This window comes from Rutidosis leptorrhynchoides, chromosome 5 (genome assembly GCF_046630445.1).
Source record: "Rutidosis leptorrhynchoides isolate AG116_Rl617_1_P2 chromosome 5, CSIRO_AGI_Rlap_v1, whole genome shotgun sequence".
In the NCBI taxonomy this organism is placed as follows: Eukaryota; Viridiplantae; Streptophyta; class Magnoliopsida; order Asterales; family Asteraceae; genus Rutidosis; species Rutidosis leptorrhynchoides.
In genome coordinates, this window is record NC_092337.1 from 136,138,006 (window position 1) to 136,155,050 (window position 17,045).

Consider the following 17,045-nt stretch of genomic DNA (forward strand, 5'->3'; position numbering starts at 1 on the left):
TTTAAACCCAATTATTTATTTATTTATTCATCATTCATAAAGCGACTTTAAACCTCATAATTCCTACAACTTCGAACTCTTGAAATATATATACACGTAATCGACAAATTCAACCATACACATGAAACAATATGTGTCAAAAATAACATAGTAAAACAAACCTCAACATGAGTCTCGTCAAATCTTATGTGCTTGCGAATGCCCGCGAATAACGAACGATCTATATTTTTTCAAGCCAAACTCTATTACTTATTAGATTTATAGAATGCGTACATTAATGAACCAAGTAGTACCCATACACTATGTATTAGATTTATAGATAATTTCTGTTTATACCACGAGGTGCATATATAAATAAGAAAGTATATTAAAAATGACCCATACACAATAATAATGAGATATGTATAGTAAAAAAAAAAAAAAACTATAAATCAGTTCATTCAATCAAATAGGCAGAAAAGTAAATGGTTAAATTTTTGAAAACACAAAATTCATTACAATGAAAAAAATTTGATGGTTGCAAATAACATCAGAAGAACACCAAAAAGTTAAATGATTGAAAACACAAAATTCAGAACAATGTGAATGTTTCCTACTAAAATTAAACAAAAGTAACAAAACTACAGATACAAACTTGATTTCAGTTTCTATCTAGTTAAAACTTTTTACCCAATATACCTCGTCTTCATAGGATGCACCAAAATTTCTCCATTTCATAATTATTATGCACTCTTTTGTTGTTCACATCAACAGAACAATTTCATGATGTGCTCTTCTTCTACGTATGACCGAGAACCGGTTCTTAACAGCATTGTCAGTCCTGTATTACATATGGAAATAATAGAACCTAGATTACTTTTTTTTAAACGCAAAATTCGTAATCGAATAGAACATTATTTACCTTCCTGGAACCACTTTACCTATCACATTCCATCTGTTACGGAACTTGTTATGGGCCTGCAGATCATTGAAACATATCAGATAATCACATCGAAAAGTTATATATTTTATCGATTTGTAATACAGATGTCAAAATATTGTAAGATTGTCGTACAAGTTTACCTCACATAAAAGCGTATCTTCCTCGGATGACCATCCTCCTATTTTATAATTGGAAATTCAAGTGTAAGTAAACCATCTGCATTGTATATATCATTTGTAACAATATGTATACGATTTCATAATTATTATAAGAATCGATAAAATAAAATATAATATGGTGAGTGTCCTCATGTACTTTGATATCTTGCGACTAAAACAGAGCCCCGGGTATATATAATACATTATAAACACTTCTTTCCACTCATTTGACCCAAAAGTGCAAACACAACCCAAATTGTTCCCTTATAAAATAAACGGGTCAAAAACACATACCTCCTAAAGATTTGATCGTTGCCTAACGAAGTATAAACGTCAGAATTAACATAATACATTCTTATAATACTCTGTTACCACTCAACCATTAATAGTGTAGCCACCTACATTCTTATGAATCATCGAACACAAAAAGTAAATTAAAATATAACTTAAGCGAAGGTTGTTTCTCCCGAACCTGAAGTTAACAATGCACAAAATTTATTGTTAAATTAGCAAATGGAAGTATGTATATAAAAGATCAAAAGACGTATGGTGAAATAAAAAAAAAAAAAAATAAAAAAAAAACTTGTGAAAATGAAACTTCTCACAATCAAATACTAAAAACCAGGAATCAAGATCAAGAGTCAAGGAAGGTATGTGTCGAATGGAAGAAAACATACACTACAAACAATCAACATTTCCTTACAAAATATAAGTGTAGATAATCGGGCCAGACTTTACCAACTTCAAAGGGGTTGTGATTACCCTCCTATTTTAATGCTCTTGCACGCACGACGTCTTTGCCATCTTATTATTAATTACTACTAATAAACAAAGAAACAAAAGATACTCGGTAACTGCACTTTTTTTACCAATAATTTTGGAAAAATATAAAAATTACAGTAACTAAATTATTTATTTTAAAAAACGCTTATCAAACCTTTGGACGAATTGATCAATTTTGAAAATCCATTATCACACCCTTAAACTGTTCAAATACGTGAGGTTCGTTATCCACACTATCCACCATATCATGTCCATTTACCACATTGTGCGAATAGGCAGCAATATTTTCTGGATAAACAAACCACTCTATATATAAAAAAAAAATCCAATACCATTTTTGAGCTTATATGGCCACTTACGTCTCAAGTACCAGTTACAGAGAACTCAAGCTACACAAATAAAAAAGCATTAAACCAAATTTTTAGATAACTCAGCTCTCTAACTATGTTTCATAATACCATATATGTTTATCCAGAACTTTTGGAGTTCATATTAAACAAACATATGTTACGAGTCAAGTGAGCTGCTACTACTACTTAGTCACGAGCTGCACACGTGACTGGTCCAGATTAAACAAACCTTGCCGCCAAGTTTTAGTCATCATCTTCGTTAGTTAAATACCTCTATTACCTGTACACAGAAGTTAGTTAGACAGTTATATTTCCTCTCTGTTCATTCCAACAATTGTAACTAATTGCAATTTCAATTGTAATAAGAATATACAACTGAATCCATAGTTCTTCTCTAGATTTTGAGCTATCATTCGTTGTATCTAGCTTGATTTCGATTTGTAATCCAGATCGAGCACTAACAGTGGTATCAGAGCACTTTACTGGGCGAATTGGAACTGAATTCACGATCAATTTCAGATTTGCAGTAAGTATGGTGCAAGCGACAAGATCCGGCGTCATCGGCGACGAGCAGATGCCGGAGTATTTGAGAACGGCGTTCGATCAATTGAATTCGTCCATAACTTCGATCAATGGACGGATGGAGCATATGATGCTTCAACATCAGTGGTTTACCGACGAGATAACAAAATTGAAGAACGGCGAAGGTAATAATGGCCGGAATCACGTCACACAGTATTCTAGGCTAACAAAAATTGAATTTCCACGTTTCGATGGCAATGATGTGAAAGAGTGGTTATACCGATGTAATCAATTCTTTTCGGTTGATCGGATTGAAGATGAAGATAAAGTCAGAATTGCATCGATACATTTACAGAAAAAAGCCCTAATTTGGCACCAGCAATTTACAAAACTCAACGGTGAAGACGTTGATTGGCTGACCTATGCAGAAGCAATTCAAAGGCGATTTGGTACTGTAATCGATGATCCGTTATCGGAACTCAAGAATTTAAGGCAAACCGGATCTGTTGAATCGTACCATGAGGAATTCGAAACGCTTCTCAACAAGGTCGAATTGAATCCGAAGCAAGCTATTAGCTTGTTTCTTGCTGGTCTTAATCGTGAAATTGAGTTAACCGTACGCATGTTCAAACCAAAAACGTTGGAAGAAGCCTATGGTTTAGCAAAGTTGCAGGAGGATACCATCGCCATCACCAAGAAGAGGTATAATCCCCTGTTACCCACTCCTAAAACCAATACTGTGGTGAATAGCTTGAAAAATACCTATTATGGCCCATTAAACACTCGAAAAGTAACTGTACCAAATAACACTCCAACTCAATTAGCCTTGCCTTCCATTCCTTATAACAATGATAAAACCCGAATTGAACCAACACCTAATAGGAAAAGATTATCTCAAAAAGAATATGAAGAAAAACGTGCAAAGAACTTGTGTTTTTATTGTGATGAACGTTATACACCGGGTCACAAGTGTAGTGGGCAAATGTTTAGCATTGAAGTGTTAGGCCATGAGGATGAAATAAGTAATAATTTTGTCAACGAAGAACAACCTGAGCATGATGATTTAACAAGTGTTAGTGTGCCAAACACAACTAGTGTGCCTCAAATTTCATTAAGTGCCTTGACGGGTACCGATGCCTATCAAACCATGCGTGTAACGGGTCACAAACTCACAGCCTATCCATATCTTAATCGATTCGGGTAGCACGCACAACTTTCTTGATTATGAAACTGCAAAGAAACTAGGCTGTGAAATGCATGCTATTGTGCCTATGGGTGTTGCTATACCAGGTGGGAATCAAATAGCTAGTACTCATGAATGTCGAAACTTAAAATGGCAAATCAAGGGTGTTACATTTGAAAGTACAATGGTATTGTTACCATTGGGAGGTTGTGAAATGGTTCTAGGGGTGCAATGGCTTAAACCTCTTGGGGTGATTCAGTGGGATTTTAACTCGTTAACAATGTCGTTTACTTATAACGGCCAACGGGTTGAATTAAAGGGCATGAAAAAGTCTAGGGTGGAATGGTTACATGGCAAACGAGTGTCTAAAACTTTGGCTAATCCACAACCCGATCTCAATGCCATGTACCTATGTGTGTATCCCATTACTATGTGTAATATGGAGGTGGTCAAGACAACAAACAGTGAGCAACATGAACAGATTACTTCACTATTGAATGAGTTTGATGATCTTTTTCAAGTGCCAACAAGTTTACCACCACCACGAGCGTTTGATCACCGAATTCCTCTTAAGGAAGGCACACAACCATTGAACATTCGACCTTACCGACACCCTCCTACTCATAAGAATGCAATTGAGTTAATGGTTAAGGAATTGCTCGAATCAGGGGTCATTCGACCAAGCCAAAGTCCCTCTTCGGCTCCGATCGTAATGGTCAAGAAAAAAGACGGGTCGTGGCGTATGTGCGTGGACTATAGGGAGCTCAATAGTCATACAATAAAAGATAAGTTTCCTATTCCTATCATCGAGGAACTTATCGATGAGCTTAATGGGTCAAAAGTGTTCTCTAAACTCAATTTAAGATCGGGTTACCACCAAATACGTATGTTCGATGATGACATCGCGAAAACAGCGTTTCGTACACATGAAGGACATTACGAGTTCCTTGTAATGCCATTCGGCTTGACTAACGCACCATCAACCTTTCAAGCCTTGATGAACGAGGTATTCAAACCTTTTCTTCGAAAGTTTACACTCGTTTTCTTTGACGATATATTGGTGTACAGTGCTAACCAAGAGGACCATTTAAAACACTTGAAAATGATACTGTTAACGATGCGACAACACTCGTTATTCGCAAAAAAGTCTAAATGCATCTTTATGACAACTAGTGTTGAGTATTTGGGCCATGTTATCTCGGCCCAAGGTGTGGCTACGGACCCGACTAAGTTGGAAGCAATTGCTAAATGGGTTGTTCCTAAGACAATTAAGCAACTAAGAGGGTTTTTGGGCCTAACGGGCTATTATAGACGGTTCATTAAGGGCTACGCTACTATTTGTCGTCCATTAACTGATCTATTGAAAAAGAATGCATTTGTTTGGAATGAAAATGCTACACGTGCTTTTGAGTTGTTAAAACAAGTTATGCAAAGCTCTCCTGTATTAAGGTTGCCAAATTTTGATAAGCCATTCGTTATTGAGACGGATGCTTCGGGTTCAGGTATTGGGGCCGTTTTGCAACAAGGTCACCCGATTGCTTACTTAAGCAAAACTCTATCCACTAGACACCAAATGTTATCAACATACGAAAAAAGTTTCTTGCGGTAATACATGCTTTGGATAAGTGGCGTGGCTATCTTTTGGATCGACATTTTCAAATTCATACCTATCATATTAGTCTCAAGTATTTGCTTGACCAACGCATCACGACACCTACTCAAATGAAATGGTTGCCTAAGTTGATGGGCTACGACTATGAAATTGTGTATAAAAAAGGGTAGGGAGAACTGGGCTGCAGATGCCCTTTCACGAGCCCAAAGCGAAGCTCAGTTACACTCCATGTTTGCTACTGTTGTATTTGGTGATTTTGAGGAAAGAGTGGTCCAAAGTTTAACTCATGATATTGACTTGCAACCAATTAAAGCTCACCTATTAAATGATCCAGCTAGTGCAAAACACTATACTTTACAAGGTAATCTGCTTAAACGCAAGGGCAAGCTAGTAGTTGGATCTGATGAAAATTTACGTCTTGACATAATTAAACATTTTCACAACGATTCTATTGGTGGTCATTCGGGTGTTAATGCTACAATTCATCGAATTGCTACTTGCTATTATTGGCGTAAGATGAAATCACAAGTCAAAAATTTTATTCGGCAATGTGAGATTTGTCAAAGAAGTAAACCCGATTTAAGTGCTTACCCGGGACTTTTACAACCTTTACCAATACCAAATCGAATTTGGGAGGAAATATCTATGGATTTCATAGAATCTTTGCCGACATCCGAGAGTAAAACAGTAATTTTCGTCATTGTTGACCGATTGAGCAAATATAGCCACTTCATACCTCTTGCTCATCCTTTTACTGCAGTCCACATTGCACGTGTATTTTTGGACCACATTTACAAGTTACATGGCCTTTCAAAGGTGATTGTAAGTGATCGTGACAAAATCTTCATTAGTTTGTTTTGGAAAGAGTTGTTTAAGCTGCTCAAGGTTGAGTTACATATGTCGACGGCTTACCATCCACAAACCGATGGCCAAACCGAGATCGTTAATAAGGGTTTGGAATGCTACCTTCGTTGTATGACGAGTGATAAACCAAAGGATTGGGTCAAGTGGTTACCATTAGCCGAGTATTGGTACAACACCAATTACCATTCTTCCATTTGCACAACCGTGTATGAGGTTGTGTATGGTCAAGCTCCGCCCATGCCCATCACGTATACACGGGGAAAGTCGAGTTGATGCGGTGGATCGAACGCTTGCTGCTCGTGAAGAGGCTATTAACATTTTAAAATTTCATCTCAAACGGGCGCAAGATCGAATGAAGAATTTTGCTGATAAACACAGGGTTGACAGGGAATTTGGGGTTCTTGATTGGGTTTATGTCAAATTGCAGCCTCATCGTCAAGTTACATTGAGGGGTGGGAAACAACACAAGCTATCACCAAAGTATTATGGGCCATTTTCCATTATTGAACGTGTTGGACAAGTTGCTTACAAATTGCAACTTCCCCCAAATTCACAAATCCACCCCGTATTCCATGTTTCCCAGCTTAAAAAACACCATGGCGCACCACCTGCACAGATGGGAGGACTTCCTCATATTAATGTTGATGGTCTGATCGCTAGTTTTCCTTTGAAGATATTGGAACGCAAGTTGATGAAACGGAACAATCGAGCAGTCATATATGCCTTGGTTCAGTGGGTCAACGGGTCGGTAGAAGATGCCACTTGGGAGCCTATTGAAGACATTATGCAACGTTTTCCAGCTTTTGATGTTTTGACCACTGATTCTTGAGGTCAAGAATCCTTTTAAGGAAGGGGTATTGTTACGAGTCAAGTGAGCTGCTACTAGTACTTAGTCACGAGCTGCACACGTGACTGGTCAAACAGATTAAACAAACCTTGCCGCCAAGTTTGAGTCATCATCTTCGTTAGTTAAATACCTCTATTACCTGTATACAGTAGTTAGTTAGACAGTTATATTTCCTCTCTGTTCATTCCAACAATTGTAACTAATTGCAATTTCAATTGTAATAAGAATATACAACTGAATCCATAGTTCTTCTCTAGATTTTGAGCTATCATTCGTTGTATCTTACTTGATTTCGATTTGTAATCAAGATCGAGCACTAACAACATATTATTATAATTTGAAAGTTATATAGTCTCCTATGGCCCACACTTAAAAAAAAAAAGGTTGAGGACAGCTATGGTGCTTAGAATATAAAGTTGGTGGCATTTATAATTTCAGGTTTTAGTCGTTTTAAAATTGAAATTGTTGACCAATAACAGTCACTATTATGAATTGTTTCTGCATTTTGTGTCGACTTACGTGACTGCAAACGAAACCCTGTTAACACAAAAGATCTGATTAAAAGAAATTGCACATCAGTTGTCGAACACGGGCTGAAATTTAACAGCCCATAAAATCCAGTTATAAATCATTTATAGAATTGTCTGTGTAATTTAGATTGTGTTCGAAACCAGACTAAAAAAAAATAACCTGACTTTTTTTTTTTTTTAAACCAATACTGGTTCAGTCATTTCCATGATGTAAAGAACTATCATGGTTCATTATATTCTCAACAAATAACCTTTATTATTATGTAAGGGTGCACCAACCCTTGTGACCTGATCAATCCTAATCACCGAGGAGAAAAAGGTATATGTGGTGTCATTGTAGTCAAATTTCAGAACAAATGAGAAAAAAAAAAGGGGTAAAGGAAAGAAAATGATAACGCACTAAAAAGATAAGTTACTTTACTTTATTGTCACAACTTGATACATTCTTCTATAACATTTCATCCTCATCTGCGGTAAATTCTGTGTATGGCCTGTAACATGTTAAACTTTTGTCGGGTAAGATCAAATACCATTCAAAGCTATCAAACAACAACATAAAACTATAATAGAAAGTCAAAAGTCACCAATTCACTAATTCCATACAAGTTTCAACTGTAGGCTGATAAAGAAAATAACTAATGCTACATGTATATTCCAACTTATAAGGGCAAGCATATAATTCAAGCATGAAAGGTATCTTATGATTTGTTAACATAGAAAGATGGGAAACGTACATTTTCTTTTTTTTTATATTTCACCAAATGTATAATGAATTATTTGATTCATATGAAATTTCATAATAATGAGTGAAAACAAATCATATATTCCTCCACACCAAATAAAAAATGACAGCTTTTTAGGCATAAAACATAATTTCACTTGTATATAAGCTAAATAACTGGAACTGAATACAGACCTTGCAATAAGATGAAATAGAAGAAGGGCTGAGTTGAGATTTTAGGCTGATAAAAATACTCCAAGGGGTTGAACTTCCTGAACAATTACAACAAATTGAAAACATCACACTATCATAAAGATTTCAAATCTATGAAATAAACATAGAACATTCGTTACATGCTTTCGAAAGACAAATGATATAATGATTTCATGGTGTTCTGTCAATTTAGTTATCACTTGCAAATAACAATGACGTGTTGCTTTCATCTTACCACCACTTGCTACTTACCGTTAAATCCATCTTACAACCAAGTAAGAAACATAGCCTTGTGCAACACAAACATACATACTAAATTATAAAACTACTCAACATCGAGTAGTTATTCATATAGTATACTTATTCATATTCTTATGAATAAGAATAGTATAGTATATTATACCGTTATTCATAGCTTTGTGTTTTTTACCATCAATATTATACATCAGGGTGTGCTTCATTTATCATATACTTATTCATATTCCAATACATTTAGAATTGTATAGCATAAAGCTTCAAAACACACACAAATACACTGATACCAAATAACTAGAAAACATAAGAACCAATTTTGTTAACATCTTAAGTTTAAGACCCCTAGTGTTTCATTGCAAAATCTTACCTCCCCATCAATAATATGTTGAAGAAATATATATATATCCTCGAATTCACGGCAAAGCTCCAATGCCAAAGCCATTTAATCTTCAGAACTACTCAACAATGATTCTCCGAGCCTTACCAACTCATCCTGTATAGTTCCACACCTTGCCAGGGGTGTGTTGATTGTTTGAAACACACTCATACAAATCGCTAGCATGGCCTGCTCAAAAGCCACAAGGCACATCGTATTCTTGAGCCACTATTCATGAATAATCTCAAAAGTAAGTCATCTATTATATCTTAAAAAAAAAACACTAAAAATACAAAATTTCATATCTATCATAATTTGTACCATTGCACAAAATTAGAGATAGTCAAATAAAAAAATATATATATTATACAATTACGAATTAGTAATGTATTCTACTGTAAAGATACAAGCTTTCTCAAATTTTCTACTATTAAGGACTTTTTACTCTCTTAATATCAAAGTTGCAGTTATACCCACATACTCCGTAAAAAACATGACCAAAATCAACAACTTGAATGACTTATTAGCATACAAGATGGAAATAACAATATTCATGTAAAACAATTAAGTATAGTAAGTATAGAGCTCTTTTTAAAAAGCAACTAAATTTTGAATTATCCATCCATTTATATTATGATATACAGCGAAGAAGATAGGAGAAGAAATTATATCGTATTTTGTATTTAATCTCAAAACAATGATAGTTTTGATTTGAGCATCAATTATGAATGAAAGGCTTCCTGCACACTTGTTGATACTCATAACAGTAATCGTTCCGGTTATGATCTTACTAATAAGTTACGATAAAAATTAAACTAAAGAATTCATGAAGAAAGATAGAAATTCGACTAACCCTTTGATATTGTGAACACTAATTGCATCTGGTTGAATTCATCTCGATACGTGATCCATCTTTTGTGAACCCTAATTTATTTTTTTAATACCCAATTGACTTCGATTAATCAAGATAACGGCTAGAATCGCCTAATCAACAACAACAACAACTGGTAAGGGTTTGAGGTCGGTGATTCAGTTTCCGACGACACCACGGCGAGTTCGTGTCCCTCTACGAACATATACCCCTAAATTCAATGTTTTTAGGGTCTCAAGCAGCACCGTTAAGATATGGAATTACACCGAAAGGCATCAAGAAGAAGAAGAAGAAGAAGAAGAAGAAGATCTAATATGTAATTTTACTCACGTTGAGTGGAATGGTATGAGCAGATGAATTGGCTATTAACATTTCACTATTTTTTTTATTTTTTTTCCTTATTATTGCTGCTGTACGTGAATTGGCAGTTAAACTTATGTCTGGTGCATAAAGGACCGGGTGCGTATTGAAATCAAACTTACACGTGGAAGTGGATATGTAGCATACAGCCAGACATGTCAGCTTCAATCAATCACATGCTATATGTGATGTAGAGATGATGTAGAGATAGAGAAACTCACCTCTATTTTGGGAGAGGATTACACAATATATATATATATATATATATATATATATATATATATATATATATATATATATATATATATATATACCACAATCAATAGCGATTTCAGGATTGTAACTCAGTAGGGTCCTGATCGGGTGTGGTCTATTAGGGTTGTATTTACGCTTGGCTCATAAGCTATAAACCCTAATTATCCCTTAACCCTAGTCTTTCCATTATAAATATAGGTTTCTCTCCCTACACAAAGAACACCTTATGCGGCCATTCAATCTCGCCTCTCACTCTCTCAATGAAAGCACGCGGCAGTCATCCCCCCGGATCTTCTCCACGATCGTCTTCACAACCCGGAAATTTCCGATCAAATTTAAACTTAATCTTTATTTAATTTCAACACAATAAGCAAAATCTGTAATGATGAAGTCTCAAAAATTTTGAACTGTTTCATTTATTCATTTGACCTTGACTACTTCCGACGTTTCACGAACATTGATTGTAAATAAATATATATATATAGATATATAAAAATATGTATATACTATAGTTGAAATAATAATATACGATTTAATTGCTTAAACTGAATAAGTAAAACACAAGATAAAATATAGTTGTTATGATAATATTATTATTACTTTTATTATTTATATTATTATTATTATTATTATTGCTGATATAATTGTAATTAATAAAATTCTAATAGTTGTAGAATTATCAAAATAAAGATCTTAAATATAAATCTTATTATAAGAACGATTGGAATGATAAATTAGTTGTGAGTTAAATAAATTATTATTATATATTATCATTATTATTTTTACTATAAAAAAATAATATAATTTATTAACATTATCATTAATAATATCATTATAAACATTATTATAACTATTAGCATCGTTATTTCTAAATATTATTATTATGATGATAATTATTATTAACAATAATATTATGTTATTATTATTAATAATATTTCAGTATTTTTATTAGTTATTATTAATAGAATTATATTATTAATTTATATATAAAAATCAGGAAGAAAGCAAATTCAATTTCATATCACTACATCTAACTTTATTTAGTTTTTGTTTCTGTCTGTAAATCATTTACCAGTCGATATAGAATTGCACATACAACCAAAATCAGTTGAACATCATAATCATTTCACTATTCACCACTGTAGATAATTGTGTGATTGGAACTGTTTTTGATTTTACTATACCACCATCTCTATCTGTGTTCCCTTTCTTGATCCTTTCCTCACAATATCAAATGTATATACATATACAAATGCTAATTGAAAACATAGTCATTTCTCTTCTTCATTTGTTTTTCTTGTCCTGAATCACCACCACCTTTGTTAATCACCACAATACCCACCACATTGCCTCTTTTTCTAGTCTTGTTCGACAGTCTCCATAAAACCCACTAATATGATTATCATCCTAACCAAGACCACCAGTTGAACCATGCAACTTACTAAGATCCGATATTTCTGTTTTCTTGTTTCAATTCGAATATTCATCACCAAATAAATCAACCATCTTTCTATTTCTAATTCTATGTGTTCTATTTCTGTTCTAATTGCCACCCTTGTAACATTCGGCCACCACCACCTTTTGTGTTGGGCTATTCGATGACAACCATACACCACCCCATAAACCACCCTCCTTCAAAGAAATCACCACCCTCACCATCCAAGAATCATACCACCCTGCGTTCATATCCTGTTCCTTCTTTTCTGTATCATGTCGAACACCCAAACCAAAATGGTGAAACTCCTTTCTCGGCTGTATAACAGCCACACCATGATGAAACAACCACCATATCTCTATCGCTACTCGCCTTATGCAGTTTTCCTTGCAGTTGCTACTGCTGCTCTTTCTCTTCCTTCTACGACTGCAAACAGCCGAAAGCCTCACCACCACTGAAACAACCCTTAACCGCCATTTCTTTTGTTTTTATTTTTCTCCTTCTTGTTCGCTGTAATGCTGCTTCTGCAACTAAAACTTCCTGTCTTCTATTGATACAATCACGAAAGAAATAAGGAGGAATGATAAGATGATGTTGTTGTTTTAAAAATACAAGTGAGTGCTCTTTTTCTTCTCTATGGTAGACAATTTCCAAACATATCACTTGCTTTAATAAAGAAATGAATTATGAGCTGTAAAGGAAGAAGGTGGTGCATAAGATCATACTTAACTAATTATTTATACAAAGTATTATCATATATGTACGGGATTCGGTCTGTTATGACTTTGGTGTCATAATTTGGGCCCTATATGATATTAACGAATTTACAAAATAGAATTTCCTGTTGGGCCAAATTATATCATGTTGTTGGGTCATCATATACTGTTTTTTTTATATCTTGGGCCAATTCAACCGGGCTGCCATGGTGGTCCAATCTGGCATTCAAACAAAGTGAAACTTGGGCTTCAATGTTTACCCAACATCGATCACTCTTTAATACCTCTTTTCAGATTCTATTACTTGACCAAAAGCCAACAACCGTCAACATAAATCACGTCTTGCACCACCCTTTTTTTTTCTAATTTTCTGTTTAAACCTCCATGATAATTAATGATGATGACAATTAGAAAGATGAATGATGGTGATTAAGAACGTACGTAAAATGATGATGATAATCATTGAAGATGATAAAGATTATGATGAAATTATGAACGAAAAGATGATGTACATAGTGATAACAAGTATGATTTGGTGATATGATAATTGATGACGAGTATATGATCATGGAATTAATAACAGCGATGAAGAGGATGAAACCGTGTTTACTAATTGATCAGGATGATTATAATATGATACGTGATATTGTGTTAATGAATGATGCTGAATGATGAAAATGATAAAATAGTTTCGTATGTAGTGACCCGAACTTTTCCGAACCTTTCTATGATTATATGTTTAATGAAAACTATATTTACATGATTAAATGTTTCCAACATGTTAAGCAATCAAACTTGTTAAGACTTGATTAATTGAAATAGGTTTCATATAGACAATTGACCACCCAAGTTGACCGGTGATTCACGAACGTTAAAACTTGTAAAAACTATATGATGACATATATATGGTTATATATATAGTTAACATGATATTATGATAAGTAAATATATCATTAAGTATATTAACAATGAACTACATATGTAAAAACAAGACTACTAACTTAATGATTTTGAAACGAGACATATATGTAACGATTATCGTTGTAACGACATTTAATGTATATATATCATATTAAGAGATATTCGTACATCATAATATCATGATAATATAATAATTTAAAATCTCTTTTGATATTATAAACATTGGGTTAACAATATTTAACAAGATCGTTAACCTAAAGGTTTCAAAACAACACTTACATGTAACGACTAACGATGACTTAACGACTCAGTTAAAATGTATATACATGTAGTGTTTTAATATGTATTCATACACTTTTGAAAGACTTCAATACACTTATCAAAATACTTCTACTTAACAAAAATACTTACAATTACATCCTCGTTCAGTTTCATCAACAATTCTACTCGTATGCACCCGTATTTGTACTCGTACAATACACAGCTTTTAGATGTATGTACTATTGGTATATACACTCCAATAATCAGCTCTTAGCAGCCCATGTGAGTCACCTAACACATGTGGGAACCATCATTTGGCAACTAGCATGAAATATCTCATAAAATTACAAAAATATGAGTAATCATTCATGACTTATTTACATGAAAACAAAATTACATATCCTTTATATCTAATCCATACACCAACGACCAAAAACACCTATAAACACTTTCATTCTTCAATTTTCTTCATCTAATTGATCTCTCTCAAGTTCTATCTTCAAGTTCTAAGTGTTCTTCATAAATTCCAAAAGTTCTAGTTTCATAAAATCAAGAATACTTCCAAGATTGCAAGTTTACTTCCAAGTTTTCTAAATCCATTCCAAGTAATCATCCAAGATCAAGAAACCTTTATTACTTACATTAGGTTATCTTTCTAATACAAGGTAATAATCATATTCAAACTTTAATTTAATTTCTATAACTATAACAATCTTATTTCGAGTGGAAATCTTACTTGAAATTGTTTTCTTGTCATTATTCTGCTTCAAGAACTTTCAAGCCATCCAAGGATCCTTTGAAGCTAGATCCATTTTTCTCATTTCCAGTAGGTTTATCCAAGGAACTTGAGGTAGTAATGATGTTCATAACATCATTCGATTCATACATAAAAAGCTGTCTTATTCAACGTTATAAACTTGTAATCACTAGAACATAGTTTAGTTAATTCTAAACTTGTTCGCAAATAAAGTTAATCCTTCTAACTAGACTTTTAAAATCAACTAAACACATGTTCTATATTTATATGATATGCTAACTTAATGATTTAAAACCCAGAAACACGATAAACACCATAAAACTGGATATACGCCGTCGTAGTAAAACCGGGGGCTGTTTTGGTTGGGATAATTAAAAGCTAAGAAGAACTTTGATTTAAAAGCTATACTTCTGGAAAAATGATTTTTCTTATGAACATGAAATTATATCCAATAATCATGGTTAAACTCAAAGTGAAAGTATGTTTTTCAAAATGGTCATCAAGATGTCGTTCTTTCGACGGAAATGACTACCTCTTTCAAAAAAGACTTGTAACTTGTATTTTCGACTATAAACTTATACTTTTTCTGTTTAGATTCATAAAGTTAAGTTCAATATGAAACCGTGGCCACTGGAATCACTCAAAACGGATTAGAAACGAAGAAATGGCGAGTAAAACAAGATTGATAAAAACTACTCATTTTACCTACGTGAAAGTTAGTAATAAATCTATTCCAACCATAACCTAATCAACTTATATTGTATATTATGTAATCTTGAGATACCATAGACACGTATACAATGTTTCGACCTATCATGTCGACCCATCTATATATATATTGCGGAACAACCATAGACACTCTATATGTGAATGTTGGAGTTAGCTATACAGGGTTGAGGTTGATTCCAAAATATATATATAGTTTGAGTTGTGATCAATACTGAGATACGTATACACCGGGTCGTGGATTGATTCAAGATAATATTTATCGATTTATTTCTGTACATCTAACTGTGGACAACTAGTTGTAGGTTACTAACGAGGACAGCTGACTTAATAAACTTAAAACATCAAAATGTATTAAAAGTGTTGTAAATATATTTTGAACATACTTTGATATATATGTATATATTGTTATAGGTTCGTGAATCAACCAGTGGCCAAGTCTTACTTCCCAACGAAGTAAAAAAAATATGTGAAAGTGAGTTATAGTCCCACTTTTAAAATCTAATATTTTTGGGATGAGAATACATGCAGGTTTTATAATTGATTTACAAAATAGACACAAGTACGTGAAACTACATTCTATGGTTGAATTATCGAAATCGAATATGCCCCTTTTTATTAAGTCTGGTAATCTAAAAATTTGGGAACAGACACCCTAATTGACGCGAATCCTAAAGATAGATCTATTGGGCCTAACAAACCCCATCCAAAGTACCAGATGCTTTAGTACTTCGAAATTTATATCATATCCGAAGGGTGTCCCGGAATGATGGGGATATTCTTAAATATGCATCTTGTTAATGTCGGTTACCAGGTGTTCACCATATGAATGATTTTTATCTCTATGTATGGGATGTGTATTGAAATATGAAATCTTGTGGTCTATTATTATGATTTGATAATATATAGGTTAAACCTATAACTCACCAACATTTTTGTTGACGTTTTAAGCATGTTTATTCTCATGTGATTATTAAGAGCTTCCGCTGTCGCATACATAAATAAGGACGAGATTTGGAGTCCATGCTTGTATGATATTGTGTAAAAACTGCATTCAAGAAACTTATTTCGTTGTAACATATTTGTATTGTAAACCTTTATGTAATGGTCGCGTGTAAACAGGATATTTTAGATTATCATTATTTGATAATCTACGTAAAGCTTTTTAAACCTTTATTGATGAAATAAAGGTTATGGTTTGTTTTAAAATGAATGCAGTCTTTGAAAAATGTCTCATATAGAGGTCAAAACCTCGCAACGAAATCAATTAATATGGAACGTTTTTAATCAATAAGAACGGGACATTTCAGTTGGTATCCGAGCGTTGGTCTTAGAGAACCAGAATTTTGCATTAGTGTGTCTTATCGAGTTTGTTAGGATGCATTAGTGAGTCTGGACTTCGACCGT

General features: G+C 33.6%; 1 protein-coding gene across 7 annotated transcripts; it reads right to left on the bottom strand.

Moving 5' to 3' along the window:
- Positions 1 to 491: 491 nt before the first annotated feature.
- On the bottom strand, positions 492 to 10,593 carry LOC139848040 (transcription factor MYB88-like). Of its 7 annotated transcripts, none has more exons than XR_011759804.1 (7): positions 10,190 to 10,593; positions 9,328 to 9,525; positions 8,688 to 8,764; positions 8,193 to 8,262; positions 1,063 to 1,100; positions 902 to 957; positions 492 to 820 (listed from the first exon to the last, which is right to left on the bottom strand). XR_011759804.1 is itself a non-coding variant. In XM_071837775.1 (6 exons), the coding sequence occupies exons 2-6, from the start codon at positions 9,333 to 9,335 to the stop codon at positions 742 to 744; spliced, it is 258 nt and encodes an 85-aa protein (XP_071693876.1). In that variant the 5' UTR covers positions 9,336 to 9,525; positions 10,190 to 10,593; the 3' UTR covers positions 493 to 741. The 7 variants fall into 7 exon arrangements, 2 of the variants coding, with proteins under 2 accessions (XP_071693876.1, XP_071693877.1); XR_011759800.1 differs by having other exon boundaries at positions 493 to 820; positions 1,063 to 1,138; XR_011759801.1 differs by lacking the exon at positions 8,193 to 8,262 and having other exon boundaries at positions 493 to 820; positions 1,063 to 1,138.
- Positions 10,594 to 17,045: the final 6,452 nt, after the last annotated feature.